This window comes from Cryptomeria japonica, chromosome 5 (assembly GCF_030272615.1).
Source record: "Cryptomeria japonica chromosome 5, Sugi_1.0, whole genome shotgun sequence".
Taxonomy (NCBI): domain Eukaryota; kingdom Viridiplantae; phylum Streptophyta; class Pinopsida; order Cupressales; family Cupressaceae; genus Cryptomeria; species Cryptomeria japonica.
Window position 1 is genome coordinate 606,484,539 of NC_081409.1, and position 15,765 is coordinate 606,500,303.

Below are 15,765 nucleotides of genomic sequence, written 5' to 3' on the forward strand. Positions count from 1 at the left end.
AATGGTAAAGTAGTATAAATATTACTCACATCCATAAATTTTGGAAATATAACAATGTACCTAATAGACACAATATTCTTTATATTAATGGTTCATTTTTTGAAATTTGGAAATAAGGAAGAAAGTTGCTCTAAAGTGAACTACAATTAGAGAATAAAAATTAAAACGTGTTATGTGGCTTTTTGTGCATAAGTCAAATTTGAAAACTATATAAAATTAGAAGTAAAGAATAAAAGATTAGTATGTTGTATTAGAGTTTTTTTTTCTTATAAAAGTTGAACTTATATAAATGAAAAGAGATATAATCAACATGTAATGAATAATAAGTCTTATGGAAATGAGAGCTAGAGCAAGGGCAACAAAACCCTAGCCACTAATGATGGAGGAGGGTCCTTTGGTTCTTGAGCCTATGAGGGTAGCTCAGAGAATGAAGAATGTGATGGTGAATATCCTACATATGATGAAATAGTGAAGAGATGCTTTGACGCGCTTCTTTAAATGGTTCCTCCAATGATGTGCTCATAAAAGGGCCAAAAATAACATGAAATCCCTATTGTCAAGGTTATAATATGTTGTATGTATGCTACTCTAAATCACAAAGCGGTTGAAGGTAGGGTAGGGAAGAATAAACATGCATTTAAAGTGGTGAAGAAGAAGTTGGGAAAGCACATGAAAGCCATGAAGAAGTGTGAAGAGATACCTAATGTTATGAGAAAGATGATCTCATCTAATAGTTTTGACAAAGGTGGCATGTTTCTCAAGGATGAGGAATGAGAGTGATTGGAGATAAGATTCAGGACCCAATGGTGACATCATGTGTCAGTCAATAAATGTGGTAGATTAAATTCCATGATCACAAAAATTAATCATCTAAGTAGCAAGCGAAATTTTTGAATTGACACTTTAAGATGTACTTTGTGATTCAAATGGTCAAGATGAATTACATTGTATTGTATACTTTATTGACTACTTTGAGTCATTGATCTAACTTTATTATTGATTTAGCTTCTAAATCTAAATTTTGAATTCTAAATTTTGAATCTTAACCCCTTTCCCATTTCTTAAATTTCTCATCACGAATCCTTAAGATAGACTTGTCATGGTGAAATCATACAATTATAATAAATGTATCAGATATTGAATATTTATATATCAAAACATGATTGAAACAAAATCTTTGAATAAAGAAGAAACACACAAAGGAAATGGTATCATATCAAATAAATCATGTTCTATCCAAAATGAATGCAAAGTAATAAATCCCCTAACATCTCCTAGATAGTCAACACATAATAATGTAGCAAAAATCTTAAGGTAAAACATTGCAGTTGGGCCATTTCAACACCTCTAATTCTAGTGCCTATTGGTAAGTATGTATGTTACTAGAAACACAAACCACAATGACAATGACAATGTGATAAGAAATGTAAAATTTAGAGGTTGCATATAAAAAGGTTTTATATACATATTTTCAAATATAATTTTATAATAAAATTTCATCCTTCATTAATAAAAATATATGTTCAAATTAAAATTTTACTTAACTATATCTTATAAAATATATAGAAATAACTTTTTGAATGTATCTTAAAAACAATTCAAAATAATAATTATATTTTTAACTTTGATTATAATAATTTATAATAAAAATAAAAATTATAAAACAAAATATCATTAAAAATAAATGTAAATAAACATTACATGATAAAAAGACTTTTTTTAGGGAAACTAAATTGATACGTTTTTAAAAAGTAGAAGAGAATTTTTTTAAAGATGTTTAAAACGAATACCTATACACATAATTTGGAGAAGTTTCAAAGTTTTTAAAAATAAAATAACTCATTCGCATTTATGGAGGATAGATCATATCATCTCTAATTTGCATTTATTGCCTAAAAATCCAAGTCATGGCACTAGGTACCCAAGTCCCTCAAAACCAATAATATCATAAAACAATTTGTTCATTCTTGGGTAATTTACCGATGGTTAACTTGATTCGACACAAGGAATAGATGTGACATGTGATAGCATGCATCGCAGAGAATAGAGGTGCACAACTCCAATTAAAATGTAAAAATTCTAACTACTTAAAATAAAATGATTGATATATGTGAAATTTATTGATAAAATTTTAATTTTTTTAAATTTATTTTAAATTAATAATTTGAACAATAATTGAAACATTGATGATAATGTTTGATGATTTACTTTGACATACTAAATGATTGATTCTTTGGATAGCAAGTAGATAGGCCCATTGAAAATTTTTAAAAACGACAGCCATAAAAGGTAGTTTTTTTCTTCTGAACTTTTTTTATCCAATATGTGACAAGCGTTGACTACTACCAACGTGACTCAAAAAACTCGTGACATACCATAGGGAGCATGTAGATCCCATCTGCCTACTACCACCAAACTTTATCAAGATAAGATATCTGCACAGCTTTATAGTTAAGATATTAGCCTTCATTTAATTCAGTCGTCTTACATTCATCTCAAAGAGGCACTTCCAGTAATAGAGGGAACACCTTGGCCATGATTGGAAACCCTATAGCAATATTGCATTCACTTTTATACCCGTAAACCCTCTCGTCTCCCTCTCCACCTCTCCACTTAGGAAAAATCTTCCTACCAAAAAACAACTGTCTATTAAAAAGTACAGTCAATTAACAGATTAATGTATTGCTTTCTTCCAAGTCATTAGACATGTTCCCCTGTTCCTCTTGCACGCCTCTAATGTAACCATAACAAGAAAAATGTTTACAATAATTTTTTAGATTAATATTTTTTTTGCAATTATTACATGCAATTCATTCCAAATAATTACATTTGCTTAAGCTCCTTAAGACATTAAGATTGCCAACAGCAGCCCGACAGACAATCACTCAGCCCTGTACCGTCAAAATACACCACACAAAATACAAAATTACAGTCAAAAGCAAAAGTCCTTACAAGCTGAAATAGAACTCATTACAATTTGTTAATCCCTTTCTTTAGCCAGAGATTTCAATAGATTTAACTTCAGGCTGAGGTTGAGGCTGCTTGGGCACCGTCACGGTGAGCACTCCATTTTCCATGTCAGCTTTAACCTCATCCACCTTCGCATTCTCAGGAAGCCTGAAACGCCTCAGGAATTTACCTCGCGAGCGTTCAATACGGTGATATTTCTCGTTTTTCTTCTCCTCTTCTTTGTTGCGTTCTCCACTTATCTGAAGAATTCGGCCATCTTCCACTTCAATTTTTACCTCTTCTTTCTTCAGTCCTGAAAGAAAGTACACACGTTCCATTTTAATCTCTAAGCAAACGGAAATTTTCATCAAGCAAAACAAAAAATTGTTGCTGAAATTAAAAAATTTAGTAAATACCAGGAAGATCGGCCTTGAAAACGTGAGCATCAGGGGTTTCCTTCCAATCGATCTGTGTATTCGCTATGGCCGCTGCATCCCTTGCAAAATCTGTTGAGGGCGTTGCTATATCCTTAAATATTGAGGAATCAAAAACCTGAAAGGGATCCCACACATCCAATGATAATGGATCGTACACAGCGGAGGATCTCCTGCCCCAAAGACTTGGAATAATAGACATTTGTAAACACTTCACAATAAAAGCTCTGTAAATGAAATTTATGCTTAAAATGTTCTGATGCTAGAGCAATTCCAGATTGCTTATATATATAATGCTAAAAGGTTGCAGCCATAAGAAGGTTGTGGTAAGGGTCGAGTAGTTCTAGATGTTCCCGAAGCCACCAGAGTCTTCTGGCGGTTATGGCAACAGCTGCACTTTAGCCATGCGATTGTGTTATTCTGGAGCATTCGAGCGACATATGGTCATGCAACTGGGGACCACTGATTCCGACATACCCACAAACAAAGATTTCACCCTTGCATACACAGAAACAAATTAACACTCTTGAAGGTATTCTAATGCTTTTACATTTGTGGCAATTCCTATTTAATTTTTAGTTTATTTTGAAAATGTGTTAATATAATAATATAGTGATATGTATATATAATTTCTAGAGTTTGGTATTTTTAGTTTTTTAATTTTTCTTAATTGATCATTTTATATATTTTCATATATTTTATTTTAGTCATGCTTTCTTTATATTTATTTAAACATATTTGTTTTATTTATTAGTTTAGTTTTTTTGCATATGTATTTATAATAACAAGATCTATTATTTCCCATCTTAGATCATTTTTGCAATGTGTAAGATTGATCCTACAAGTTGCAGTTCTAACTCAAAAATTTTAATATTTGAAGTTAAAATTGTGGAGTCCTTTCCTTTCCAACTAGCCTTTAGAAGTCAATTTGGCACATATTTTTGTGGCAATTAGTTATTTCTTGATAGAATAGGTTAATAATCTAGAATCATTAAAAAAGCATACACGTTGAAGAGAGAAACCATTCTTGGAACACTTTGTTTGGAGCACTAAAATGAATCTAAACCTACACCAAAATCTTCTAGAACACTCACATTCCTAATTGTTGTCTTCAATATTCTTTGACGACTATGAAGCTAGTATAATCAAGCCCGGTGAACTTATAAGGAGAACATGACTATTATGGTAAGATAATCTCGTCAAAGTATTTTGCAATACAATCAATTCCTACGCAGCTCAATAGGGATTATGGTCTTTCTTTCAAGATACATTGTTGTTCTCTAAAATGTCTTTTTGTTGTGGTATTGTGTTGGTTACAACTAATGCAAGCCCCTTTGAATTTGATTAGTTAAGCATTTTGTGGCTATGTCCTAGTTGCAAATAGTGTTGGTTTATTTTGTTTTGCCGAGTCAAGCATTTTGTAATATGTAGTTCTTTAGTGCTAGTTCTTATCTTGCATTTTTTATTGCAACTCACTCATTTGTAATTTATAATATGCTTTATTTCAATATAAAAAAAGAATGCAATCCCTATGCACGAGAGTGAGTGAAATAAATCAAAAAAATATATAATCTACTAGATTAATTATTTGAGTTATAATGTAGGTCCAATCCTTGCATAATTTCTATGAAGCTCGAGTGTAATCTTCCATAATGTGGATTTGACCTACATAGAATTTTTTGTTTGTTAAATTGATCCTTGTCTGCCAATCTTCTACACTAATTTAAACTACTTCTATCATAAAAAAATATTTTGAATAATAATTTAATCAATAAAATTATATAGATTATAAATTAATTTAAATTTTCAATTAGCAAATATTTCACTAGGTTGGATATCTAATTTAGATAAATAATTAAATACACTTTATTTTATTTTATTTAGGCCTTTCTCATGTAATCATTAAAAATAATTCACAAACACATAAAACATGGATTTTAAAATAACTTTAGATGTAGTGCAAAAAAATAATTACACACACAAAAAAGATCAACCATAGTTTGTGTGTTTTCACAACATGTAAATCCCAAAATAACCATCCATTCAAATTTGTGTTAACACACATATTCGGAAGATCTAAACAACTAAATAAAACTCATGTAACTTAATATACGAACCATTCATTTAATATCCATGATTTTTTTGTATATTTAGACAAATAGGAAATGCATCTACTCCAGAGAGTAGTAGTTTAAGTAAACATAATTTGAGCAACATGATAGAAATCGCAAGGAGATAATAGATCATCACATGTATGATAATCATCTAATAGTATGAAATTTATAATTAAAATACATAAAAAATAATGTATACAATTGAAATGCTAAATGATCTAATAAACATTTTCATAACATATCATCTCACATGCATGGCTAGAAAACCAATGCCAATATAATAATTCACAAAAAAGACCTTCACACAAGCATTTTTGTGAAACATTTAGACTACAACATCAAAACACCTTGATGGTACAACATGCCTCATTAAAACGTTGAATGCCATAGATCACATCACATGAGTCACATATCACACTTATGAAACACTCAATACAACATAAAGTTTAGAAATCAAAAGACAAAAAAAAAAGAGAATGAATATTATGATTATGCTCTCTAAGAATCAACAATCAAATTCTATAAATAACAAGTTGAATTTTATTCTTACATAGTAATTAACTAATCTGGGTTGATTTGTGCTTATTTGTGAAGATGTATTTGTATTTAAGTATGTTTTTGATATTCATTTGATTGATGAATTTCCAAATTTTACTCTTACATAGTAATTAACTAATATAGGTTGATTTGTGCTTATTTGTGTAGATGTATTTATATTTAGCTACGCTTTTTTTTTCAATAAAAGTGGGCATGCCACTAAACTATATTTTATTAATATTGATTTTTTGTTTACAATGAGTTCAAAGGGCATACCGACAGGAAAGAACCCGCAAGAAAACCTCTAGTTGCGGCCCAAAAAAGAAAAAATTAAATAACCCGAAAATCCCATTTACAAAATCAGTCTGGAATCAACCACCCATTACATAGCTTTAGAGATATACATATCATATGTCCAGATGCCAACAAAAAATGAGAGATTACCACACAACCCCAACATGTCATGCAACCACAAAATTTGATCTGCAGAAGCAACCTCATAGCAAATAACTAGACCGCATCAAAGCCTCTCAAGATCGCAAAAAATCGAATAGTTCATGAGTTGGAAACCTGAATCGAAAAGATATTAACCAAAAGATACCTGCATAGAGTAATCAAGTCAAAAACCAAGAGCTTGAGCTCTCATCAGGAGGCTCCCTGTCCTCTCTCAAAGGAGGGACAATCTACAAGGGGAATTACAGTCGTGGAGGTGTTGAAGCCAAAAAACCAAGAGAGAGCAGTGAATGTAAACCCATAAGCACAATCAAAGCCTTATCCAAAAACTAAGGAGAAACCCAATCTAGTAAGATTTCAAATGATTTCAAAGTATCCCCCAATCTATCACATATTAAACCCATTCTCAATTCAAATAGTAATTCCCCACACCTCCCATTGTCCAAAAGATTAGAACGAGGAAGAAAGCCCCCATAGTAAAAAGAACCCAGCTCAAAATGATAGCTATCCAATGTAGACCTAACAAGAACCCAAGTGCATACCAAGGGAGGAATGAACGTAGAAACCAAGAGTTGGAGTAAACCCTTATCAAGCAAAATGTCATAGCAAATAGTAAGAAATCAAGACAAAATCTTAGAGCCAGAAAAAATAGAACCAGTATGCAACCAGAGACTCCCCACTAGCCTACGTACCGCAAAATCCACCCGAGGAGAAAACAAACGAAAATTTTTTCCAAGCATCTCAGAACTATTTCCCGAATCCTCATTGGAGACCTCAAAATGGCATTCAACAATAACCCTGTATCGTGAAAGAGCAGAGACACTCGACATATGCATATCCAAGAAAGAAAGAGACAAAGCCTAATGCAGAATTTAGAAATGTTGTTGTCTTTTAAAGACATCTGCCAACAAAAACGTGAGCGAGAAGAACCAAAATAATTCATGATTATAAATGAAGGCAATGAGCAAGATTAAAACTCGTGAGAGATAAATTCATAAATGAAATAATAATAGCAAAATACTTCTCATCGTGCTGGTGGCAGAAAAGCAGTACATAAAACCCCATCCGATGCAACTAAAGAAATGCTTACCCAATCATGATCACAACACAAGTATCATGACAAATAGCTTTAAATAGGCAATCCCTCCGTACAACACAAAGCAATCAAAGCACATAAAACACTCGTGCGAATTCAAACTGAAAAGACCATGCCCAAAAATGAACGATGATAGGCTGCCACCCTAAAACCATGTAAGGTAACCACCCTTGCCGCCTATGCCAGATCGTAACCATACTTTACAGATGAAAATAATTTCTCACCTACAAAGCGTACTTGTCACCTGAACATATCCAGCAAACATGACTACCTCCAAAGGAAGAAGGGCAGGAAAATTTCAAATTACCATATAAAAGGAGAAACCCCAAATCTTCGTGTAGATTTTTCAGAACCGAAGCTTAGATCTCTTCCATACTTACATTTCGCAAATTGGCATTACTGTCTATAGCTAGATTTGCCAAGAAATCCGCAATTCTATTTACTTCTCTATAACAATGAGAACATATTCATTTGATTTCGTGAAAGTATTTAGATATGCTTTTGATATTCATTTGAATGATGAATTTTCAATGCTAGAGACTATTGGGGTCATAGTTAGAGGCGGTGAATCCACAAAAAATACCCAATTAGAACATAGGGGCTTAGCCAGGAACTCCAAACCATTATCCAAACAAAAATCCTTATATTGGAAACAAAACAACCAAGGAATTAGAAAACTAATGGTGGGTTTTGAAAGGCTTGAACCCACAACCCTTTTCCTAGAGGACCATCCACACAGACCCAAAGAATGAGTTAGCATAAGGAAAACTAAATGGTTATGGAAGGTATCCCTAAACCTTTGCTTGGAAATAAACCTTGCAAACAAAGCATAGTGAACCACCTAATTAGGTCCATTTATAGTAGTGGCCCTAGGAATCAAAGAGCCTAGAGTAAAAGGCATATGGGAAGAGGCTTCCATTAGAGAAAGAAGACCCCTCTCCAACTTTTGAATAAGAGACCCTAGGGTGGCTGCAAGAAGTTGAGTCCTACTTTTGGGCAAAAAGTGGAAGTGTTTTCTCTATTTTTCAAATTTTTTTCGATTGATGTAAAAATTTGAGGCACTTAGAGATTGAATCTCAAAAAACTTCAGTGATAGAAAATGTAGTGCTTGGAGTCTAATTTTCAAATATGTAATTTATTTCAATATCCAGATGGTAAAAATCTCTTTTTAGTAGGTATGTTTAAAAAACACTTTTTCAAAATGCCTGTTTCAGGACTATACCACACATCTGTATGACCACCATTTTTTGACGCAAATAAATGAATTTTTGCAAATCCTTTTGGGAAACGATACCTAAGACACCAAATATTGATGAGAATATTTTTGCTTATTTTTTTATTGAATATATTTTTTATCAATTTTTAATTGACAATAAAGTACATTTTCAAAACATCGGGTGTACGGTAACCCATAATTTGATGAAAATTTCATATTTTTAATTTTTTTTTTAATCTTCAAAAGAATTGTATGTAGATTGATGTCATATAATTTCTTTTTCTAAAAACCTAAAAACAAAAAAAGTTATTAAAGTTTTACTGAACCTCAGTATTTTAGGTTTAGGTACCACTTTTGATTAATAAATAATGCAAAAATAGTAAAAATAATCTTATCACTATGAAATTTACATTTTTGAAATCAAGACACTGAGAAATCTAATGTGTTTTTGTTTCATAAAAAAATTTGACCAGAAAGGCCCTCAAAAAATTAGGCCAAGCTAGAAACCTGATATTCTTTTACCTTAGCTATTTTTTTTGAGGTCCAAGCATAGTCTTGGTCCCACCAAGCCTAACCTAGAGCCAAAACCAAGGCATAGGGTTGTTTCCTGATCCACCTTTTATGAAACGAGTGCTCGCTATTTGAAATTTAAAAAATGGGTACATGTTTTGCTTTGTACCATTGAAAGCAAAACGAGCACCCATTTTTCAGAAACGTGTACCCGATTTGAAAACGGGCACCCGTTTCATTCAAATAACGGGTGCCCATTTCTTAAAAGATCCGCTGGGCAAAAAACTGGACCACAAGGAAAAATTTCAATGATTGAATGATTATTCAATCATTATCCAACATGTTTGATCTGCAAAGAGAATATTTTGTTAAATAATTCTCTTTTCTTATCTTGTTATCGATTTGACAAGGAGATCCATTTGAATTTGAATTTTGGTGTAGCCATGGGATCAAATCTGTTGGCAATTTGGAGGAATTGATTATGTGTTGCATTAATGTTTGTCATTGATGTCAACACTAGCTTATTTGGTTGTCTGCTGGATTTCGGTAGAGTGGTTGGACTTTGATGATGATAAGGAGATTTGTCTCTGGTATATTCCGATTGGTGGAATTGGTTTGGTTCGGCCATTCATGTGGTTCAGATGCTTGTCACATTCAGTTGGTTTAGAATATGGTGATCCGAAAGCTATCATATATTCTAGTAAGCCTTTTGGTTACCAGTAAGGGTTTTACCGACAGTGCTTTCTTGAAGATATTTTGATGGATTCAATAAGTTGTGTTGGTGCAGCTTCTAGAAGGTTTTCAAGATGCTGATGGTTATCGTGTTTGTGTTCCTGTTGATTGGTGGTATTTCATTTGTCTTATGGCGACCTACTTTAGGTTCGATCTTATTCTGTTATGTTATGGACTAGTTTATGTAACGTGTTAGTGGATGCTCCCGATGCGTTACTGGTTGGATTCATTATTTGGTTAATGTTGTTTCAGTCTTAGGCCGACTTGGTTTATCATTGGTTTGTGGGTTTATATAATGGATTTATTGTATTATCTTTTAGGTGGCTGACCTAATTGTTTAGGTCCCAGGTTGGTATAAATATGACACAAAGGCCATGTTGAGAAATCAAACTAAAGATGGAAACATGAGAGACCCATGGAACACCAAGGAAGAAAGGGATTCATCATGGTAGTAGCAACAAACAAGCCCCCAAGGAGCACCACACCAAACAAATATTTGTCCCATAAAATCAAACAAGGATCTTCCTTTGTCTTAGTTCATCCGAATAGGGGAAACAATATAAGAAATCTCTTCATAAAATAAAAAATAAGCACAATAGAAAACAAGTGGTACAATTAAAAATAGAAAGCCAGAGCTTCATCTATCTTAGTTCACCTGAATAGGGGAAGCAATTTATGTAAACCCTTCATAATATCAAAAACTATGTTATAAGAACACTAGAAAACTCAAAAATAAGCATGACTGAATTTTTTGATTTGGTTTCTGTGATTTAGAACAAATTTTACTAGGCTTTTTATATGTATGTTTAACAAATATTTAAATTTTTTATATGTAAAGATTCAACCCAAAAAGTATTTTATGTGCATAAATGTTACATTAACATTTCTCATAAACGTTTCTAATAATATTTGTATGATGGTTGAGAAGTTGCATTTAGGCTAAAGTCAAACAATAGACTACACTGGTGACCTATCACATAGCATGTTTTCTAAACTTATTAAAGCTTAATTTTTATTAATTGACATAAAATATTAGCATTAAACCACATAGCTAAATAATAGTTTGGCAATGTGTGCACAAGACTAAACTCAATTTAGTCACCCTTTGAATTCCATATCAACAACTTTTAGTAGCAATTTTTAGCTTTATATACATTGTCTAGAATTAATTTTAGGAATATGTATTGGCCATTTTCTCTTGATGTCTGTCCTGTCTATAACTTGTGTGAGTGTAGGAAAATCAAGATGTTTACAGGGTGGAGGTTTTATGGTCACTTATGCAATTTTTGCAACCTACCTCCAAGAACAGATCTAGGAATGATTAGACACTTTCCTTATTTATAAAATAAATGCAATTGTTCTTATCAGAAGTGAATAACTGGCGAACTCTACAAAAGTTAGCATAAAGGATGTTCAAAATTTTGGACATTTATGTCCGCTTAATGCCAACATAGGTACATATATATGTTGGCATTACGTGAACCGGTATCAAGACATGATGACATTGTATGTTGTCATTGATGTCAATATGCTGAAGAAGAGAGAACCAGTATGATACCAAGAACCGGTATATGTGAGAACCAGTATAACATTGTGAACCGGTATATGTGCCAAAGTGAAGCGGTGTGTTTGTTTAAGGTGAACTGGCATGTGGTTATGGGAACTGGTACATGGAAGCTTTGTATGACTACTGGTTACTAGTCTCAACTTCAGGGTTTCTGATTGAAGTGCTTCAAGCCTGTGTGACTCAATCGGTGACTTTGTGTGATGAGTTAGCATTGTAATGAAGAATAGATCGTGTTGCCACGTCAGCCTTGTGCGCGTCAAGGATCTTGCATGAAGGAGAGTGTTCCTATCTACCTCGGGAATGTGCGAAGTCTGTAAATAGTGAAAACGCGTGATGGGTTATCAGCCGCCATGAAAGCGGTGGAAAACGAACAATGGAGAACATCTTGAGATCAGTTCGAGACTGTTGCATTTAATGCAATGTGCTCAATGGTCAGGATTGAACCGTTTGAATTTCTTAACCTAATAGGTTTAGGGTTTAGGGTTTATGCTACCGACCTATCTGTTTTCTATAAGGTCGATGTTGTGTTTCTTTCTGAGGTTGTTGGCAAAAGTTGTATGTGTGTATCCAAGTGAAGAGATACGTGATTCTTGCCAGATCAAAGGAGAGAAGTGATACCTACAGAGTGTAAGTGCAGAAGTTGAAGAGGAGCTTAAGTGGATCTACATTGGCATTGAGTGTTGTTACCAAATCATTGTAATACCTGTTGGTCTCTAACCACTTCAACAGTTGGGAAATCCCTTAACAGGGTAGCTTTAACCGACTTACTATAAATCCTTTGACAGGGTGACTCAAAACCATTGAGTTCTTGAAATCCTCTAACAAGGTAACCTTTAACAGGGTTTAACCCTTAACCGGGTATTCTAGCCATCCCTTATCCGGGTGATCCCTAACAGGATCAATTCCTAACAGAACCTATTGTATCAATCTCTAACCGGACAAGGCTCCTAACAAAGCGGACTTCTAAAGAGTTCAAAAACAACTTGTGGGTATTCATCCCCACCGTGGTTTTTCCCAGTTGGGTTTCCACGTGAAAAAAATCTGTGTGTCATATGTGATGTTATTCATGTGATGATTTGAGTGATTTGTGTCTGAAGGTAAATTATGTTGATCTAGCTGTTTATATATCTTTAATGATAGATTACTTGTTCATGCACTAGGGTGAAATGGAAATGAAGTATTAGATTGTATGAAAAGATAAGTGTCAACCGGTTTATGCTTGTCTCAGTTATTCGGGGTTTTGTCGGTTGTACTCTGTTTAAGACTAGTGTTACTGTTTGTCTGCCAAAGCACTGTGTCTACTGACAAACCGGTTTAGGATTGTGCTTTTGTCTGTACTGATTCACCCCCCCCTCTCAGTACTAGTTTGGTACTATCCATTCATCATTGAGTTATTAATTGGTATCAAAGTGTCCTCCAGGTCCTTTGTGTTATAAGCTTAACCGCTTGAGGAAAAGATCCCAGTCTAATGATGAAGAGGGAAGGTCCAAAGTTCAACAGAGATAATTTCAATATATGGAAAGACAGAATGAAGATATACATCAAAAGAATGGGTGCTCAACACTGGAGCTATGTTGAGAATGCTTATGTTGCCCCTACCGGTACTCTCGCCGATGACCAAAAGAGAGAGATGCAGGAGAATGGGCAAGTCATGGAAGCCCTGATTAGTAGTTTATCTGATGTTGAGTTTATTGATGTCCAAGATAAAGTAAATCCCAAAGAAGTATGAGATACTCTTGAAAATATCTATGACGGTGATGAGCATGTAAAACAAGCTAAGGAAGAGAGCCTTAGAGGGAAGTTTGAAGATATGTGGATGGTTGAAGGTGAGACCATTCAACAGTATGGAATAAGAATCAAAACTGTTGTCGGAGATATCAAGAGTGCAGGTGGTAAAATGGAAGATTCCGCTATGGTAAGCAAAGTTTTGAATCCTTATTACCGGTCTATGCAATAAGGGTTGCTACTATTCAGGAGTTAAGATCAATAGACAAGACTAAGGTATCCCTAGACTCCATCATTGCAAAGTTGATAGCCTATGAGCTAAATAGTTTTGATGGCAGTGTTCAAAAGACTGAATCATCTTTTAAAGCTTTTGCTGTACCATCCAGAAAAGGAAAAGAAGCAAGCACCAATGGTGAACCAAGATAGAGTAGAGAAATGGATGATGAGGAGATTCTGATGGAATTTGAAGCTCTTCTTGCCAGGAAACTTCCCAAAGGAACCAGTAAATATAGAGGTAAGCTCCCTTTGAAATGATTTTCTTGTAACCGGATAGGACACATTGCTATAAATTGTCCTAATGGTGACAACAAGGACAAACCAGAAAGGTTCAAGAAATTCAAAGGAGGAAACCGGAGAAACTGTTTTGTGGTAGTTGATGAAGGTGTCATAGATGAGGAATCAGAAGATGAAGAAAATGAAGATATTGTGTTTGTTGTTATCAAGGAAGATGTGTCAGACAAGAAGGCTCTTGTCTCCTGCTTTGATAATTCCAATGAGTGGATTATTGATAGTGGTTGTTCTCGCCATATGACTGGTGACTGGAGCAAGTTTCTATCCTTGGAAGAGTATGATGGTGGTGTGGTTCGCTTTGGTAATGATGCACCATGTGTGGTCAAAGGTAGAGGGTCCATCTCTCTGAATGGAAAGAGTAGTGCTGATAATGTGTATTGGGTTGATGGTCTCAGACACAACCTTCTGAGTGTTGCCCAGTTGAATAATAGTGGTCTCACTCTAGAATTCAAGAATGGAGTGTGCAAAATCAAAGGAAAGAATGGTGAATTGGTGGCCACCGGTATGCAGACCAAAGGTAACCTATTTCAGCTGAATGCAAATATCAGTACATGTCTTATGGCCAAGTTCGATGACAGCTGGATATGGCATAAGAGACTCTGCCATGTAAACTTTGATAACATTGTGAAGGCAAGTAAGATCAAGGCGGTTAGAGGGTTGTCGATACTGAGAAAACTGGAAAATACCTTGTGCAGAGAGTGTCAACTGGGGAAAATGTCTTCCTCAACCTTTAAAGGTAAACCTTTCACTGCTGACAATTTACTTGATCTTGTGCATACTGATTTGTGTGGTCCTATGAAAACTAGGAGTGTGCAGGGTGATAGGTATTTCATGATTCTCACTGATGATTGCTCAAGAATAATGTGGGTCACACTCTTGAAGGATAAGTTTGAAGCTTTTGGAAAGTTCAAAGCTTTCAGAGCATTAGTGGAAAAGGAATGCGGTAAAAGGATCAAGTGCCTTAGAACTGATCAAGGAGGGGAATTCACTTCCGGTGAATTCAACAAGTACTGTGAAGAACATGGAATCAAGAGGCAACTGTCTGCCCCCCGGACTCCATAGCAAAATGGCCTTGCAGAGAGGAATAACCGGACTATGGTTGAAGTAGCAAGAACAATGTTGATTCAAGGAAAGGTTGCTCACACCTTTTGGAGAGAAGCGGTGAGCACTGCAGTCTACACAATGAACCAGGTACTCATCAAGAAAGGTAAGGATAAAACTCCTTATGAGTATTGGACTGGTAAGATATCTGTGGTTAGCTATTTTAGAGTGTTTGGTAGCAAATGTTACATCAAGAGGAGCGAACACCAGAGCAAATTTGATGTGAAATATGATGAGGGAATATTCCTAGGGTATTCCACCAAGAGCAAAGCTCTCAAGTGTTTCAATAAGAGGAATCAGAGAATTATGGAAAGCATCAATGTTAGAGTTGATGAAAACTCTGGAAAACTTGAGGAAACTGGCAGTAAGCAAGTAAGAGATGAACCGACAGTAAACTTCTGGGAACCGGTTGCTAGTCAACCAAGTACCAGTAATAGTGTTCCTACATCGGTAGATGTAGATGCTGATACTGATGGAGATGAAGATGAAGAAGAAAAGCAAGAGGAATTTGTTAAGACCATTCCTCGGTATGTCAAGCTGAATCATGATCCTATGTAGATCATAGGAGGTAAGGATGCAGGAATCCTTACAAGAAGAAAGGTCAGAGAAAACTCATGTATGATCTCTGAATTTGAGCCTAAATCATTCAAAGAGGCACATAAAGATGAAGACTGGATCAAGGCAATGGAAGAGGAACTTGACCAGATAGAGAGAAATGGTACATGGTCTTTGGTACCCAGACCAGAGCATAAAAATGTCAT

The 15,765-nt window shown here is 34.5% G+C and overlaps 1 protein-coding gene across 1 annotated transcript; it reads right to left on the minus strand.

Annotated features, from left to right (window-relative positions):
• Window positions 1–2,757: 2,757 nt before the first annotated feature.
• On the minus strand, window positions 2,758–3,695 carry LOC131055945 (17.8 kDa class I heat shock protein). The gene is made up of 2 exons (XM_057990262.2): window positions 3,366–3,695; window positions 2,758–3,262 (listed from the first exon to the last, which is right to left on the minus strand). The coding sequence occupies exons 1-2, from the start codon at window positions 3,583–3,585 to the stop codon at window positions 2,994–2,996; spliced, it is 489 nt and encodes a 162-aa protein (XP_057846245.2). The 5' UTR covers window positions 3,586–3,695; the 3' UTR covers window positions 2,758–2,993.
• Between the last annotated feature and the right edge of the window lie 12,070 nt (window positions 3,696–15,765).